At 47.1% G+C, this 19,226-nt stretch overlaps 1 protein-coding gene across 1 annotated transcript in view; it reads right to left on the bottom strand.

Moving 5' to 3' along the window:
* Positions 1 to 13,172, bottom strand: part of LOC146202576 (nose resistant to fluoxetine protein 6-like) — a 61,510-nt gene extending 48,338 nt beyond the window's left edge. The window contains exon 1 of the mRNA XM_084584864.1: positions 12,806 to 13,172. Coding sequence (XP_084440990.1) covers positions 12,806 to 12,988 — 183 coding nt within the window. The 5' untranslated portion in view covers positions 12,989 to 13,172. The remainder of the gene's footprint in view (positions 1 to 12,805) is intronic.
* Positions 13,173 to 19,226: the final 6,054 nt, after the last annotated feature.

Raw genomic sequence — 19,226 nt, 5'->3', positions numbered from 1 at the left:
GCCAGAAACTATATAGGCTTGGACGCGACTGCAGAAAACGGACACACCAAGAAAATCTTTTTTTGCTTCCTGTTGATATCTTAGCAGATCTCTAGAAAATTAAAACCTGACTCACAGAGCAAGTGCCAATCTTCAGAACTGAAGAAATTGCGGTTCGTTTTCATAACCAGCAAAAGTTGTCTGCACTTTAGGAACGTAGCGTCAAGAAGACAAGGACAAAAAAAGATGGAAACACACACGAGCGCTCGTCTGTGTTTCTCTTATTTTTTGTCTTTGTCTTCTTTGCGCTACGTTCCTAAAATGCAAACGCACCAACTCGCCCAATTCAGCATTCTTGTAAAGTTGTCTACTCCTGTTCATCCCAACTGCTTGCACCGTTCTGCTGCTTTTTGCTCACGCAAAGAAAACCGCCAGTAGTTTTATCAGCACGAAAGTGATTTTAGTTGAAGTCTGGAAAGAAAAGGGAAAGAAGGTGGCAGGGGGTTTCCGTGGGCAGAAAAAAAAGTTCTTGTTTTTGTTCCCGGATGTCTCCCTCCTGTCCAAAGGTACATCAGACGCAAATTCTAAACGCGCCTCCTCTGAAAAAGTAACCTGGTGCATTTACGTGTTAAATTCCTGTGCGAGCACAACTGGCAACTGCTATTTTTATATATATTATTTTTTTTTCTTTGCTGATCCTCCTCAGGACCTTTCATCTTTCTTTCTTTTTTTTTTTCCTTTCCAAGCTTAAGGTGACTCAACCCTTGACGGTGTGCACAAAGTGACGCCAGCACAGCCTGCTGCTGCCGCCGGCGACGCTAACCGTGAGAAATCCCGCTACCCCGCTTGCCCCCCACAGCGAGTGCTGACAATTGAGGAAATATATAGGAGCGATGCGAGGGAAAAGAAAACACGTGTCCCTCCGCTCTGTGCGAAGCCCGCAAGGTAACTCCAGAGAGGCAAGCTCACGCGAGCATACAGGAGCGTGACAGGCAAGCAACCTCCGTGCTCTCCCGCGTCGCCGTTGCTTCTTCTGTTGGACGCAAATAGGGCTAGGACCACCACCGCCGCTGCTCGGACGGGCGCTTGGGCGGCCGCCGTTTAGGTTGTTGCCCGACGCGTGGAAACGGTGCACGCTGTAAGGAGGCACGAGCCACATGCACGCTCCAGCGACCACGCGCTGAGAATGAAAAAGCTGACAACTTGGAAACCGCCGCCGAGGATGCTCAGAAAAATAAAAAAAAAACATAGTATAGGGGGTGGCAAGAAGTATAAAGGAAGAAGAAAGTTGAGCCAGCAGCGCACGTCGTCGTTTTCTCCGCGGTGGCGGAGCGGACCCAGTGACCTGCATCCCACAACCCAGCCGGCTCGTTAGCAGTGCTCGCGGTCAACGCGCTTTCTGCTCTTGTTTCCCCTCGCGGATCGGCTGTGATGGGCATCGCGCCTTGGCCTCCGGCAGCCGATTAAGAGAGGGAGAGTCGATGGCCGGTGACTTGCTGAGCGATGGGAGCCTCAAGTGGCATCTGGGGCGCCGCGAACAATCCGGGTGTGTCTGTCTGCAGCCCCACATGGTTACAGCTATTGGAACACTTCAAGCTTTAAAAAAAAATAAGAAAAAAAAAAAACTAAGGGCGGGACCTTATGCGAAGGAGAGCGCAGTAAGATAGCATAAAACGAAGAGGGTTACCTGCACCCTACCACTTTTTCCATAAAGGAAATGGAGAGAGAGACATTACAGCCTACGGTACCGAAACCCCTGAGCATGCGCTTGCATCTTCCACGATAACTGCACGTGGTGATGGTGCCAATGATCAACTAGGGTGACTGAAGCTGCTGATGAAAGAGAACACCCTGTGTATTATATGTCTCGTGCCGTGACGCAAGAAAAAGCGAGAGTAAAAAAAGAAAAAAAGAGTAAATAACTAAGTGGGGGAAAGAGAAGAAAGATAGGAAATAAACTTTAACAGTGCAGCTCCGGTAGATCGACTGGTGAAAACAAAAATGTAGAGGAACAAGCAACGATGTGGTAAAAATTCAGAAAGGGCGCCAGGCACTGCACGTGCATTACTATTCGCAGGGAGGCCTCCCTGTTCTTTGGGACATATAACACGTTACATAGCTTTTTTTTCTTTTAGAGTGTTTTATAAGGTCTACAGAGATGCCCAATAAAATGTCGCCTTTTCCGCTTCGTCTCGTTCTTCGGCGTAAAACGCATGTGACATTTGCCTGCTTACGCAGGAATGGTTCGAAGCCATAAGCCGAGCCTCCTGATGTGTTGCCCAAGTCCAGGATTCTGGGACGCCTTTTAATTGTGGGACAGATGTCGGATGGCGAAAGGTACGTTATGCACATGTTGATGAGAATGGTCCAAGCTCCCAATGCGTGGCAAAATATGTGTGGCCACCTTATCACAGTTGGAACTGGCCGATCTATATAGGACGCAAGATGCTGTTCGGGCTCGGGTATCTTACGACGATACTGGTGCACGAGCCGAAATTTTGAGCCCGGCCCGAGGCCGACACTACAGATCCGAGCTCGACCCGACTTGGATAGGGACCAAGCCTGGCCCAGTCCGGCCCAGCGCGTAAATGTAAGGCCCGTGCCCGGCCCAGCCTGTCATGCTATATAATTGCATTTGAAGCGATGAAAAAGAAGAAAATAATTTCAGGATGATAAGTTTATCCAAGATCTAAAAATGTTGAGTTCTCACGTTTGAAATGACAAATTTGCTGAATATACAGGGGCACAGAACGTATATCTAGAATTAACCTATTGCGCGAAAACAAGTCATTCATTGAATTGAGGCATTCTCGGTGCTCCTGGATAATGAACCCGGTAGCGCTGAAGTTTCGTTCGGTGCTGCAACTTGTGGCTGGAAAGACTGACACGTTCTTTGATAGGAAAGCAAGTTTTTAGTAGGCAGCTTGTGTGCTTCTTCAAAAGGGCGCTAGCTCTAAACCTAAACAAGGGGTTCATTTTGTGGCCAAGTACTCTGTGAGCTCGCCTGGCTCACCGTGTGCCTTTCACGTGAAATTTTTGCAACAAGAGAAAAAAGAAGAAACTCTTGCACAGCAGATGCTTTGAGCTATGTTCCGTATCAAACGAGGCCATGTTGAAGTAAGAGTAAGTCATAATAGCGACGTGTGATAGGCGACAGCGTGGCGCGAATCTTAAAACGGATATACCTAAACATCAGCGCCGGTGTTACCAGAGCGGAGATGCGAAACTCGGAACTATAACCGAGCAGAGGGGCCACAAGCGGCCCCGCTGCTCGGTCACTGACAGCTACCAAATGTCCGTTCGCGGCGAGTAGGTGAGGAGGATAGGCGGGTCGACGCCGGGAAAGAACTAGGAAGCTCTCGCATAGGGACGACGCCGGAAAATGCTGTGCATTCTAGACGCTTATCGCACTACGGTTGTATTCGCACTTTCGCAAATGTCGCATGTGTCCGTGATCGGGGTGTCCGGCCCGGACCGATCCCGATCGAAAGGGCTTCCGAGCGGCCCGAGCCCGGCCCGCGGACCGGGCCGAGTATGGGCTTTCGAGCTGGCCCGAGCCCGTGCACAGCTCTATACGGAAGAATGACGTTTCGGACAGTTTGGTGAACGGCAATGTAGGAATCCTGAGGAGTGCCCCTTAATGTTATCGCACCCTACTCTTAAAATCGAAACTGAAGTGTTCCCCTCCAACATATCCGGTAGAGTAACGCAAGAAAGGGGCAAGAAAAGAAAAATAAAACCCGACACCTTGATTCGAACTACCGCTGGTCGTGCTCAAGTATGCAGCGTCAGTACATTGCGCCACAGAACCACCAAAAAGACGCCTTCGAATGGGGTAAATTCTGCGTCATAAAATTTCCCCGATTGGCCGTTAGGTGATGCTGGTCAACCGGAAGCGCTGTTGTATTATGGGGCTGTACTGCTAACAGAACGGATGCATGCTTCTCGCTCACACCCCTGACGAAGAAGACGCTATAGTTTTTTTTTATATATACGCAAAGAGCTTCGCTCATATTCCACATTACCGAGTGTCGCAATCGTCGTCGTCGCGTTTGTTTGTTTTTCACCGCTCGCATCGAGCAGTTGAAACTGCCATAGAAAACCAGTGGAGCGCGTTTTTGAATAACTATGAGGCAACTGTGGGATATTTTAAGATAGTTTTATGAGCATACATCAATAGAAAATGGCGTAAACTTCCTATGCGTAGCAAAAATTTGCTTCCGAAATTCATCTTGCGCTCACAGGGAGTGATTAAGGCGGCTAAATGAAACCGTTGGTGAGGTTTTTGAAATTAATAGCAAAGTTAGAAGCCTGGCCCAGAGACACTCTGCGAATATATTAACTATACAATATTTGAAAAAAAAAAAAGACGAAAAAAAAAACGTTGAAAATCTCGTTCGCAGATAATGTCGAAAAATAACTGAGTATACATATAATGGCAGGCATCCGACCTATAGTTGATGCAATTCCATTTCGGCAGGCCAATTCGAAAGATCGTATGCGAGTGACGTAAAAGATGTAGTCACGATACATTACCGAAGAGGAGACAGGGAACATGGTAGAAGCAGCAGTGTGTTCTGTATGCATCTGTATACGTCGTCTGTGTCTCATCCTTCGAGCTGGCCATCCGAAGTATTGCTACTGATACTAATATGCATCAAAGCTTCTTGCACCGATAATGTCTTGTACAGATAATGGCGCAGTGGTTTCGCGCAAATCAGCCGATTATTAGATGATCCATGGATTTTGGCTTTCCAGAGCAATGCTATGAGACATATGGTGTCCTCTGTATAGTGGAACAGGCCGCCGCGGCTGGTTTGAACCCGCAACCTCGGGCTCAGCCTGTTAAGCCCACGCGGCGAGTAAACACCTCTTATTTTATGTCGGAGTTAAACACATTGCAGTGTCCTAATCTATCTTGTGTTGCACGTAATAGGCATATTTTGACACTTCGATAACGTGCTGCCCCAATCAATTTAACCTAACCGATCTCACGTGCATAGCCTGATAACAGCACGTTGTATATCACGCGCGCAGTCATATCTATCTTTGTCTGTTGCGAAAATTATTGCCATGTCTACAACAAGCACTGACAAAACATTTTCCCCAGTTATGCTTGCTGGCGTATGGCGAGGTCGAACGGTGTCGCCCAATAATTTTTCTCACTGCGTCACTACATAACAAAAAATAAATAAATAAAATAATAATGTTGCCATAGTGTTTAATTTCAAGCAAATCTTCACTTTAATTATTCTAACCTATGAGCACATATATTCAATTTTTTTTTCAACAAGCTGACTGAATATTGTCAGCGATGAAGCTCTATTACGTTCCCAGATGATTTACAGGTGAGATTCTTTGAATCCTGTATTTATTTATTTATTTATTTATTTATTTATTTATTTATTTATTTATTTATTTATTTATTTATTTATTTATTTATTTATTTATTTATTTATTTATTTATTTATTTATTTATTTATTTATTTATTTATTTATTTATTTATTGGTTTATTTATTTATTTATTTATTTATTTATTTATTTATTTATTTATTTATTTATTGCCCTCAGGGTAGAAACATTGCAGAGGGGAGAGGGTGGAGTACAAAAACAAAAATATGCACAGGATAAAAAGCGCACAAGCAATATGAATGTAATAGTTCAGGTCCATATAATACAGAGCAATACATATTAGAGTTAAAGCATTAATTCTGGTGAAACGACGACGATGATGACAATGCATCGTCATACAATATGCAATCAGCAAGGTGTTAAATACATGGTGCGGCGAAACGAACAAATAAGCCCGAAAATTGAGGAAACGTTTCCACAATACCAATACAAATCTGTATGGTCTACATTGCTAGTTTGCTAATTAAATAAACTCGGTAATTTTTATTTCTATTTTAGGGGGCTCCAAATAGTACAAACGCCAGTCTGATAGGCAGATTCTCATCGTAGCACAGCACTAGCGGACGTGTCCGGCGGAGATCTATATCCTCTTCGGCGCTTCGAAGCCTGAGTGGGAGTGAAATAACTGCGCGCGTTTGGTACCGACCCGGAGGCTATCAGCGAGGCCGCGTCTGTAGGGAAACTAGCAACGAACCGCCACGCGTCGGTCCGGCCCTAAGGTGATCCCAGCAAAGGGACGAAATCTCTAGTTGGAGCGATCTATACGTCCCATGGGCTGTATTACGGTGTGAATCCGCCTTTCATGCTAACATCTGTGGGCCTTGTAGCGCCCACCACAATTTTTTAACAAGTCTTTTTCCCGGATTTACCATTTCTAGGACGCGGTCAAATTCCGCAAATACAATATACCCACTAAAATAAAAACTAAACAACTTAAGTAACGTATTTAGTTATTTATCGACGTAATTAAAACACTATTCCTCTTACCAGGTGTCCGCCGCAGCATCCAATATAGACTAAGGGCTAAAATAATCTAAAGTGAGTTATCTTTCTTTTTAATTTTTGGCCTTCTAAAAACCACCCAAGTTTATATATATATATATATATATATATATATATATATATATATATATATATATATATATATATATATATATATATATATATATATTTCCCTATGCTTTCCTTGTTCACGCTGACTGTTGGCTTCTTTCATTTTGTGAATTTGTCTTCTAAATAGGGTACATGAGGGTCTCGGTTCTGGCAGTCTTGAGGTCAGAGGCAGCATAAAAGGATTATCACACAGCTCCCGCTCTACCTGTCGATCACGTTTCGAGGGAAACTGGCAAGAATGAGGGTGGCGCTGGTGAACAGTCGCAAGGTTAGGTTACGAGCAAGGTAAGGCTACAGCTAGTGAACGTGTTCTATTCTCTTTTGACCCAAATAAACTGATAAATGCCGCAATTGTGCTCTCAGTGACGCATTCCAGCGACGTTTCCGCCGCGCCGAGTGCTTCTTTCATTGCGTTAGTGAAAAAGAACTCCAGGACTGATCGGTTTGCTCACGCCAGAAGAGAGTCGAGCGCATTCACGGCAAGAGAGCAGTGCAGTCAAGTAGTGTACAAATGGCGACTCGTGACTGCAGGACAAACGGCAGCACTACACGTGCTGAGCCCCGCCTTTACTCTACGTCTTCTTGCAAGTACGGCTGTATTCCATGTAGAGATATTGCTTCGAAACGCGGAAGGTCATGAGGGAGCCTTACAAGATTAGGATACAAAAGTCGCGGCGGGATAGACAAACAGCGCCCAAGTGATAATTGCATGACAGCAGAACGGTTCTAGACCCCTGAAAACTATGCCTGAACAGGAGAACGAGTCGTGTCGTTGGCAGAGCACGGAGGGTAAAGTGCTAACTGCAGATGTTTGCACTGTTTCAAGCAGTTGCTAACGCATAATCCCTCCAAAACCACCCCTGCCAGAACGAAGAAAAATAAAAATAAAATAAAGGTTGTATGGTTTGGTTTGTAGGATTTAATGTCCCAAAGCGACTCAGGCTATAAATTTCGACCAAGGTTCTCTAACGCGCAATCCATATCGCACAGCACACAGGCGCCACTCCGTTTCGCCTCCCTCGAAACGCAGCCGCCGGCCGTCAGGTTCGAACCCGAGTACTCCTGCATGGTAGTCGGACATGTTAACCACTGCACCCCCGCGGTGGGGCAAAGAAAAGTTGTATCGAGGGGTGAGAGGTGCTGCATTTATCTGAAAGTCTCGATCGTCTCGACTCTTCCATATCCCCTCCTTGCAACTTGTCGGTTAAGCTGTGCGACACCATAATCCACAAGCATGCCGCGCCCCTTTCTCTAATACAAGAAAATCATAATCCTGGTATGGAATACGAAATGGGTAAAATATACGAAAAATTTCGATGAAAGATTTCAAGGCCACTAGCGGCCAGGTCGGATCGGTGGTTCTATAACTTCCCGACCACTGGTAGCAGTCATCCATCATGCGTATACGTGTCGGACCGTTATAAGCTTCGCATCCGCAACGACGCCAATAACGCTTCTACTCGACGCGATGGTTTCCCTTGCGGCCACAGCGATCCGCAGAGATGCTCTCCGCTCATCTTGGGAGGGCAACTTCCAGGGAGCGACGCGGATCAGTGCAAATCAGCGGAAGATAAAGAAGAAGAGCACAGGGCAAAAGAGAGAGACAACGAGAAAAAAAAATGCGGGATATAGCGCGCGAACTCTAAGGAGGGATGGCGCACAACCTTGACCCGGTGGCTACAGATGAGCCGCCTATCGGTGTACACACACGCACACTCACGCGTCTCACGGCCATCGCGTGAGAACTGAGCGCCAACGGGCCGTCCGTCTGTGCGTATGTCACGTTGGAACAAGTCAGGGTTTTTCCAGCAATCGCACCATCGTGCTCTCCGTTGAGTCCATGTACATCACTTTTCGTCAGCCGGGCTCTCGGGATTGATTCCATTCCCAGTGCGAGAGGCGAGGGCGGATGCCTTCATTACGCCCGCGTATACATTTTCATGCGCATTTCCGCGAAACCGACGAAACTGTCGTGTGCGACGTCCCACACATTCCTTGGTCATGCCTCGACTGGAGCGCACTCCGCCGCCCGGCGGCTTGAGAGGAAATGTGCACACGACGGGGTACGAGGAGCCGCGTGGGACGCGCACATGTGTTCTCAACGCCACGATGCGCAGAAAAAGCGACGATGTGGCGACGAGAGCTTCGCTGTCTCCCGGATAGTGAAGTACGACACACACTGCCGTCGTGCCCGACACAAAGTTGTGTGGAAGTCACATCAACGATCGCGTTCAGAAACATTAAAGTAGCCAGAGCACTCAAATATTGCATAAAACTAGCATGAACAAATTACAGGCGCAAAGCGAGGAAAAAATATGAAATAACATTATACTTTCTCTTAGGAAGGGCAAGCAGAAAGGTATTCATGCTCTACCGACCACAATGCATATATGAATGCCTAAAGCGTCTATCAATGGTACTTTACCAGCTCCTGTCATGAAATCGATTGGCAAGACACGTGCTTTGGAAAAGACAAGACATAAACGCTACTTGGCATGAATTGTACCGTGCTATAAGGAGTTGCCTTGGATGGCTTTAATTGCAAGTAGTCTAACGTGAGAGTCCACCCGTTCGAATGATGAAGAAATAAGGATGGGATTGCGTCTTCTCTTATCTAACCCACTTCATTGTGTTTGCAATTTCCTGTAAAGTTATGTTGCCTTCAGTCCATGTTCAGTCTTTGCTAGGGTCTTCACGTATAGTGAAGTTTTTCTGACTGCTCCGTCGCTGCAGCCCTACCTTCGTAAAACGCCTCGCGCCTACATCAGTTAGCTACAATGCATCCTCCCTCAACTCATGACCGCGTAAACATCACAATGCACTTGCAGTCATATGAATTGGGCTCATTCACCTTAATACGCTCTGTTGTCTGGAACACGTAAATTGAGTGGGTACTTTGAACCGTAATGCTTATCCGTGGGTTTGACACAAGAGCATTCGTATGAATGGAGAAAGCGGCATGCAATCACTTGCCGGTAACAGTTTCACTTCTATGCCTGTACATGAAGTAAAGTGCCTCTCCATCATTATTTATTATTTGGTGCTGGATCGCAAGCACCCATTTCAATGGTATCAAGAAAATATTACAAAAAGTAAAGCTTGGTTTCATTTAGTTTGATTTATGGGGTTTAACATACCAAAGCGACTCAGGCTATGAGAGACGCCGTAGTGGAGGGCTTCAGAAAATTCGACCACTTGGGGTTCTTTAACGTGCACTGACATCGCACAGCACAGCATATTGGTGCCTAGCTTTTCGTCTCCACCGAAAAGCGGCCGCCGAGGCCGTGATTCGATCCCGCATCCTTGGCTAAAGTATAGTAAAGTGATGAAACAGCATCTGGACTGGTGTGTGCGATGGCGGAAGATTTGTCAAAAAGCCGACATAAATTTACGCCACGTGCACGGCGTATGATCACCACTGCACACCCAGTATGCTTTTACGTGCAGAATTCTTCCGTTATACATTGCACCATACTTTTTTTAATGCACCCACATGATGACGACAGTGTTAAAAATACGCACGAACATTTTTTGTACGACTGGCATCCACTGTAGCCAATATTATAGTTATAATTTCCTGCGCAAAACTTGTCATTGTTAAATGTGTTGAGCGTTGCGAGTGATGCGAATATCTCCGTGTAGCGCGTAATGACAAGCAAGCTTCCAGCCATGCGATATAAAAATTTAATCAAATTTTGGTTTTCAAGAGGAGCAAAAGTACGCAGGCATTTTAACGTCGCCAAGAGTCGCAGTCGACAGCTTCAGTTGACAACGTTGAACAAGGAACACAGGAACGCGCGAAGTTTTAAATTTTGTCAATATTGGAAATGGCTACGAGCCATAACTAATAACATGCAACTAAAATACTTCAAGCCACAGACAAGAAAGCAGTTATGATGTGCCAGCATTTGCTCGGTACTGCAAAGTGCAAAAGGAACGCTTCCCACGTTTTGCCTTTTAATACGGTTGCAAGGGGAGTGGGAAACTTGGGGATCATAATACGATGTATGCAGCCCGACCGATTCCTTCAACGCAAAGCTCAGCAGTTTAGACAGGCAGGAAATTAGCTCTCACCTCATCGCTGGACATACCATATAAATGCGCCTAGTAAAGTGGACTGCCAGTTCATGTATCGAGGAATGAGGCATTTGTAATCTTTAAACCGCTAACGTTGATAGCAGTTAAAGATCGACATATCGGCGACATGTGTCGCGTGCTCAATCGAGCCAAGCCTGAAGAAATACGTAAAACGTCCATGCTGTGCGATAAGCTATTACAGCGCTGACGCAACGCACTCTGCATTACAGAAGCTGCGCTGTCACCTCTTGTCTTCTATATTTGCTTAAGGAAACGTTAGTTTTCCTCCTACGCTCTGTTCCACTTCTTCATCGCGTCCCTTGGCGACTTCCGCCCTTGCAGCAATCGGTCAGCGTCGACTGGCACACTTCCGGCTGTCGTTGTCTGGCTCGTCCGTATGGCAAGGTTATAACGCGCACCGCGATCTACGTGTCCAGACTATATTTCGAACCGGAAAGGCAGAGAGGGCTGCAGCGGTGACTTATAAGGTGTAGTTGGCGGACAACTGTCAGCTTGGACGTCAAGCCAAGAGTTGCAGTGCCTGAAGATCATGAAGGGCACGAAATACCAAAGAAGAACTGCAGTGCATGGGTTTTGAGAGCTCTTTGCATGAATTCCTGAAGGCATGGTAGTTCTCAGAATCGTACATAATGTGGCAGGCGCCAAAGGTAAAGCTGAATGTACCACTTCTGGCTGCTTCGGGGGATGCATGCAAGAGGCGTGATTCACAAGCAGTCGTACGTTAATGTCGTGGTAAAATTAGACCTGTAGAGAGCAGGAAACGCCGAAATCGTTTTCTTAAGCCCCGAGTCTGGGCTTCTGTGGAGGCAGTTCCTTCCATAGTACTCGCGTTACGTAACAAATACGTAAGCGCTTTTCTTGCAGACGCCATTTACGTTGTATAATAGTGCGAGTTCTCAGCAGTGGAAACGAAAGAGGAGAAAAGACCTCAGCTAGGGCACGTCGTTAGCGCTTGTTCGGTTCCTTCTGCAAGCTCGAATGACTTTCTCCTTTCCACCTCGTATGCATCTACGGAGACCAAATGATCAAAGCCTAAATTGTCCGTTTCCGTTTTCCCTACTCGAAGGAATGCGAACTGGGAAGTGGTTAAACTTAGCACGGTAAGAAAGAACAAACTGACTTTGAGGAAAAGTTGAAAAACTGCCTGAAAACGTGCATTTCGTCTGCTGCGATAGTGATCGCGATGAGGCACAATTTTCTAAAATTGTTTAAGCAAGCGGAATACATTGGACAGTATGAGGTGCAGTTGGAGCACAGAATTCAAGCACATTTGTGGCACGCGGAAGTAATGATGCTACAAGCCCGGGCTTGCGCCTTCCTCTCACTGAACCATTACCAGTAACTACGTCGATTTCGCTAACCCGTGGAATCTCTAGCGCGAGCTAGGGATGTCAGCGGTCCCTAGCTCGCGCGTCTGATGTCCAGGCCATGAGCCGCACTTCACAGTAGGCCGCACATGAAAAAAGATACTAGCACTCGCTTCTCAATATTTCAGCACAAGTTTATTCTTACCCTGTATATGCAACTTCCTATGGCACGAACATCGCGATAATAGATCGTGCTGAAGCACAGGCGGGCTTCGCAAGCGGTTCCTTAGACACAAGTTCGTGTTCGCCTAGGTAAGGACGACACCAATAGCAGACTAACTGTTAAATAAAAAGAAAAACGAGGAAAATCAGCATACGAAGGGGTGTCGGGAGCTACTGGCGGCTAAGGTTAGGTCCATGCATGACCACGCGCCGACACCAGCTGCGCCACGTTGAACGTCAAAACGAAGCGCGGCTGCCAAATAAAACCCTTTTTCGTTCACGCCATAAGAACCAGTGCGCTTTTCGCCACAATTTTATGGATAGTTCGCACCTACTCAGCATTAGCACATTCAGCCACCCATATGCAGCAGCGCCTGGAGACGCGAAAAAACAGTGCCGCTTACTTCCTGTCATAAAGTGCGCGGCCGCCACCGGTAACATGAGAGGACCGGGAAAGCGGCGGACAGGATTTTACCCGTTAGTCCGGCGGGGCCGCCTAAACTTGGCTTATAAACTGCTGGAACAGGCCGTGCCCGTTCCATCGAAATCGAAAACGGCTCTTGCCCGTTTATTCCTGCCCCACTTCCTCCTCTCGCGCGCGACGTGCGGAAGGCGCGCACGGGAATCCTCGCGATGACGGCGACAGACTGGACGGGATGCACCGCGCGCTCACCTTGGTCTGCTCGTCGGACTCCATCGCATCATCAGCAGCCGCGCCGGATGCGGCGGGCGTCGAGGATGCGGGTTCGCCATCCTGCGCCCCGCTCGCCGGCACTAGCAGCGGGCTGAGCAGTAGCAGAAGCATCAGTAGCGGCCGCAGAGCCGGCCGAAGCAGCGCCACCGGAGACGTTCGCATAGTGGAACGGCTTGAGATTCGACTGGGCCTGCCGCCGAAATGGGGTCGGTCCCTTCCGTATATACGGCGCCGGCACCAGCGGCGTGGCGCTTTCTCCAAAACGTCGAGCGCGCGCGAGCCGGCGAGGGAAAAAGCGAGAGCGGCGGTAGCGCATCGCACACGGTTTCCCTGCTGGCTGAGAGGGTGGGGGCGAGGGCGAAGTGCGTACATCTTCGCCTTGCAGGGAGAGAGCGAAAGAGGGAAGAGAATGCATCCAGCCTGATGCTGAGAAAGGGGAGCGCCCCTTATACGGCTTTGCTGGTGGTCCCAATCGGGGCCTCTTGTTCAGATCTCTTCCCCTGGTTGGTCTTCTGTCGGAGAGAGGGAAGAGGCAGGATTAACACAGGGGGCGTCGATTCCCTATCTCCTCTATTGCCAAGGCCACTGAAGATTATATGGTCTATCGCTATTTACCAGCCAATGCAAGCCAAATTCTCCTCTGCCTGCTGCGGACGCATGTCAGTGAACGCACAACTTGCGTAATCATTGCACAACTTGCAAGAGCACTAGCCGTAGCATTCGCCCCAATTTGTGTGTAAAATAAAAAGCGCGTCTCCTTTCCTCTGTTTTTTACACCCAAGAGTGCGATCGTATGAACGCGAGACTAATACTTGCGTTTCGGTTCGGGCACCATGCGTCGGTCACTTCCATCATGCTCGAGCTTATACAAAATGAAACGCGTGCAGTCGTGGCGTAAGCTCACGCCGCCGCAAATGATATTGACATTGCGTAACTGAAACCATACCTCTTTTACTGATGTTACGGCACAACCAAGCTTCATTTTCATAACCTCGCCAATCAGTGCTGTACTGAAAGTGGACTTACAACATCGTGAAGTTTAATAGGAGCACATCGCGTTGTGACTGTCTCAGCGCACTACAGGAACCACTTCAAACGCGAAAGGAGCTCGAGTCAACTTCTGCTATCGCTCACTGCTGCCGTGGTGGACGCCACATGGGTGTACCACCCCAAAACTCAACCACAACCTCACAAAAGGCTTTGATGTTCTAGGCTGTCTCGATCTCACGAGGTTTCGTCGTTCGTCGGGCCTGCCGTGTACGATGGGAAAGCATTGGACGCAGATATGATATAGCTAACTCCTTCCCACGTTTCGAAGTACGCTCATTGTCATCGACGCACCCAGGATATGTCTGCAAGGACGTGTACTCGTAGATGGCAGTCGGGATGTGGATGCTGGCTACACCCTTATACGCTGACGGACTGCCACTTGCTGATCTGCGTTTTTGGTACGTGTATGTCGAATCAATAAGCAATGGAACTTAGCGCGAGATGCCCGTTGGAGCAGAACCCCCGAGAAATCGCTGCGCAAATGTAAAAGTATATCGATAAAAGCGATACGAGTACGGGCCTCGCAATGCCGATGAGTCGGCGATTAGAAGCACAGTCGCATTCAGATTCTGAACAGTGTTTCAAACCAACATACCTGAGCAGTACTCCAGTGTCGCCACATATACATAGTCGCACGGTCGAGCCACCACGGAGTGTGAACGATGTTTAGTGCTGACAATGGTTATTTTATGACACTGCTTTTTTTTTTTTTTTTTTTTTTTTTTGCCAGTGTGCGCCTATACGTTTGTGCCCCTTTCTTTGTCGTGTCGCGGCCAAGCACGACGATTTTTGCACGACAGATGCCTCTCGTTGGCGAACGTGATTGGACCGAGAGCGCATCTGCCGGGCGTACTTCTAGGTTCACTCACGTGTACATGAGAAATCCGTACTTTGAAGGGCAAGGGGCCAGGGCTCCGAAACTGTCCCACTAGACGAAGAATATCTGATCGAATAGCTGCTATGTACGATTCGGCAAGGAGCCGTGAGGATGCGTTTGTCTTGGATGCTGACAAGAGATGGAGGAAGGAGAGGTGAAAATATTTAGGCATGTCGCTACTCATGACGTATGTCTCAATTATTCATCCCTTGTGACATTTGCTCTACACGTATATTGTGCACACAGAGTCTCCGTAAGTTGTCACTGGCGTAAGGATGGAGTACATACCTTCAGCCGCGAAACAAGCGGTAGAAAAACAGCAATCTGTCGTACGGGCCGGAAGGCAGCCAGTGGCGTTAATATTAGTTCTGCTGTCACCAGTAGGAATACAAATTATAACAAGCAGTAGCTTCTAATAAAATTGCTATCACTGAACAAACATTTTGTGGACACCTCACTGTAACTGCAGAATTCCGTTAAAGCGGACTGACTTGGAGCCTTTGGCTCCGCGCCTGCTAAACTCAAAGCGCTAAGGGGGATAAACGTAAGGATTTGAGTCTTGCAACTGCACACGAGAATAAACCTGGAGATCCGCCCAGATGCTAACCTACACGAATAGCCATTTCTGCTTGGCTCACCGTATTCGATGACGTGGTGTACATTCGCAATGAAAGTGAGGATGAACGAAGGAAGCTTCCTGCGTTCATGGCCTGCTTGAATTCCGACATGAAGCTCTCATGACACATGTTTATGGTTAATTTAACCTAAGTGCTCGTAGCATTGTCAGCAAAATAGAGCAACTCGCATCAACCCATAGCCAGAGTCCCTTATGGACGTTAAATTTACCCCATAAATCAAACCAAGCCAAAATCTTATTGTCAGCGTCCAATTGAGAAATAGATTTTCCATTGCTACTCAGTTGACAACTGCTGTTCATTTTCCCAGTTCTGTTTCAGATTTCAGTAAAGTATTTGACTGTGTGTCTCATTACAAACTCATTCTGAAATTACAAACGCTTAGATTTCTTGATTTTCTATTTGCCTGGGTTTCCGCTTATCTAACCCATCGCACCCAGTAGTTAACCATTGACAACCACAGTTCACATAGCCTACCATTTAAATCAAGAGTACCACAGGGAAGCGTGTTAGGGTCCCTTTTGATTCTAACATGTTATGATATTGTACAGTTATTAATGAGTACTTATGAGTCGTTTTTGCAGATGATTGTCTTTTTTAGTGAAACTAGTCAGAAAATGACCTGCTTGCACTTATCTCAGCTCTGAATTATTTAAGGGACTGGAAGACTAAGTGGGGTACAAAAATTGTGAGGATGCTTACAAGCTTCGCCTTAAGAATAGACGCGATAGCGCCTTTAACACCACATTTTAATTCCCCAAATTTATCGCATTTAGAGACTTCCACACAGTTTGGCAAAGTGTTACATTGGTTTGATGTGTCTCCCTTCCGGTAGACACCTACACTTACAATTAAAAGCATACAACATATCTTGCCGGTTAGATAATTATCGATAATTATCGCTAACTAACCTCCAACGTGGCTGGCAGATGGATACCAAATGGAAGACGAAATGGTATGACACTTCCCTAAACACTGCACGAAGCAACGTTCGTGTAACAATTTAGTACGAAACCATATATGCGTATTTTTTCCAACTTGTTTTCTCAATTCTGAATTACGTCAACGGCGACGCCTTTTGTCGACCGAACGAAGCGTGCGCGCTTCGAGTAAACCTAAACTTCATGAAAGCACTCTTTCTTCACGTCTCTAGAAAAAAGCATTCACCTCAATTCACGTACGCCCCCCCATCCAGAACAATCATCTCCCTGAAACCAATGAATTAAAGTATTTAGGAGTGAACATAACAAAGGAACTGAACCAGCAAACACATGTCAACAATATTTCCTCCTCTGTCTTCCGTAAACTCTGCTTACTGTGCCATGAGCTTAAAGACGTGGCATGTACTTCTCTCATCTGCTCGAAATTAGAATATACTTGCATCATTTCACATCCCTTCGCTAAGCGCAGAGCTGTCCGAGTTATTTTCTCTAAGGACGGTCGCACCGATTCCACATATGCTCCAATAGCTTCCAAAAACGTTCCGTTCTAATCAAGACGCAAGTTCTTAAGCGTAAAAGTTTTGTACTTACTTTTTAGCCATAAGCTTGCTTTGTACCCCAGTCCATAATTAGCACCGCTCGATACACGGCCGACCCGACATGCTTATTCACTTTCAAGGACGAATTCTATCCAGTGCTGATTTTTCCCATGAAAATCAAATTGGAACACATTTTTAGCGCACACCTCTGTGTGCGCTAAAACGGTGGCTGACGCTGGCGGAAGGCTCCTAAACTACGTAGCGTTGGTGCGGACATTGCGGGAGGCACTTCCGGCGCGATGGTATTTACGGCGGCGGCGGTAGTGAAACTGGTAGACCATATTCTAGAGTTCGTAGTTGGTAGGAAGTCTGTCTCGTTTGCACAAAACGTTCATCGGTGATTTAATTCATGATATACCGGAAAGTTGTGAAGCAGAAACATATCACAACCGTACTTGGACAAAGGTTGCATGCGTCCAGCGTCTCGGCAATCAGCTTCTGAATTCGTTGATTACTTTCCAGACAACAGTTTCCACCAACGATGGAATTGATGAAGACATTTGAATTTTGTGTATGGCAAAATACTAGCCCGCAAGGCCGCTGTGTCATACATAAAAAGCGCAAATGCACAGCCCACTCGCGACTGGAAACAGTGAAACGGCGCAATGAGTGTATTTCCCTGCTTGCTTTCGGCGAAATGGTTTATATCGCGCCAACAACTTGAGGCGACAGCTTAGCAGCGATTGCTTCAAAGGACGAATGCACTGGCAGCTGTTATGAGTCGTGCAAAGCAACCTCTACTGATATGACCGGGCGTGTGAAATCGTGACACCCCGAAATCTCGAAAAGCCGTATGGACTGCACTCCAAAAAACCGTGCAACTACTCGTTCTTGCACACCGTACCAACGTTGCACCACACAGTCCCATCGTTGCAAGCAGGTGCCGCGTAATTAAATATTCCCACTCCAAATGCCACATGATGTCTCGCAGGTACCCCGGAAGGTCGGATGCCGTTAACGACAACCATCACGCAGACTCTGCCCCATCCTGCATTAACGTATAGTCTACTACAAAACTGAGCAGCGTTTCACCTGCAGGCGGAAATCGGGTCGTTTCAACTATGAAAGCTCCGAGAGGGCGCTGCATTTAGGAGGAGTTCTATAAGCCCGGAGCCGACAGCTTTGCGAGCCATCTCCGTTACCGAAGTTCGCGTTGAATTTCTCATCAGAGCGCAATATTTAATATGACTACAAAGGTGCTCATTTGAAAATTTTGTGGCTTAGACATTTTATAAGTATGGCTTCTAGTCGCGAAATAAAGAGTGCGAGCATGCAGGTAGACAGCTGTGACAAGTGTGGTAATGTGGAATAGGGTTAGGCTACCGTGAAAAAGTGTGCGCCTTTCTAGACGGATTGGAGGACGCTGCGAGCCATCAGAGAGAGCGGACGTGTTTCGCGTCGACTGCGTCAAATCAATGCCCTGCTGCTCATATTTACACCTGCACCTCCCGAAACCGGTGGAACTGTACCTGTCAAGTCATAAAAAACCCGTGGATCCCTGTTTATCCAGGTGGGCCATTTCGGAGCAGTTCAATGAGGCATTGTTCTTTGAACACGTGAACGCCGTAGCCGCGGACGCGGCAAAGGATCGACATGGCCGCCATAATTCTCGTACGGGGCTACGGCCCAAAAAAAGCATGCAAGAGATGGAGATAACGACCGCGCTGACGCCAGCCCTTGATGAAACTATACGGTGTATACCGCCCAGAAAATATATATATATATATATATATATATATATATATATATATATATATATTTGAAAAGCGTGCGCGAGCCGCCGCGGGTCGTGCGCGTTCCGAACAACAAAGGAGCCATCGCCACCAGTGGCATAGGTAGAAATATTTTTCGGGCATTGTATACGCCGCCGGTCAAAATAAAATGGAAGACGCTAAAGCTTCGCCTCTAAGATTTCAACGCGATAGTGTTATCGGGCCCCGTTCGCATCATCTTCTCATTCTCTTCGACGAGCACGAGCAGATGTTGATGCGTCATCGGCACTCGCAGAAGATGACGACTCACACGTGCGCCCTGTGCCTGTACTAGTAGAGGGCACCGCCGGCACCGCATCCATCGCCAACACGTCCCATTATGTTCCAGAAGCACATTCACTTCGCTTGCTTACATATGACGGATGGATGACGGCGGCTCACGCCACCTAGTCGCGTCGAGTACTGTATTCTGTATAATCGGGCGGTGGCTCGCGCCATCTGTTGCGGCAGCGCCGTACGATCGAAAGAATTTTCCAGTGAGCGCCGCATCGCGGGTAAACAAAGCGGGAATGTCATTTGCTACTCG

Source organism: Amblyomma maculatum, chromosome 1, assembly GCF_055883805.1.
Source record: "Amblyomma maculatum isolate TAMU_Amacu chromosome 1, ASM5588380v1, whole genome shotgun sequence".
Taxonomy (NCBI): Eukaryota; Metazoa; Arthropoda; class Arachnida; order Ixodida; family Ixodidae; genus Amblyomma; species Amblyomma maculatum.
The sequence above is the reverse complement of the archived record's forward strand: the minus strand, read 5'-3'. Positions and strand labels throughout refer to the sequence as shown.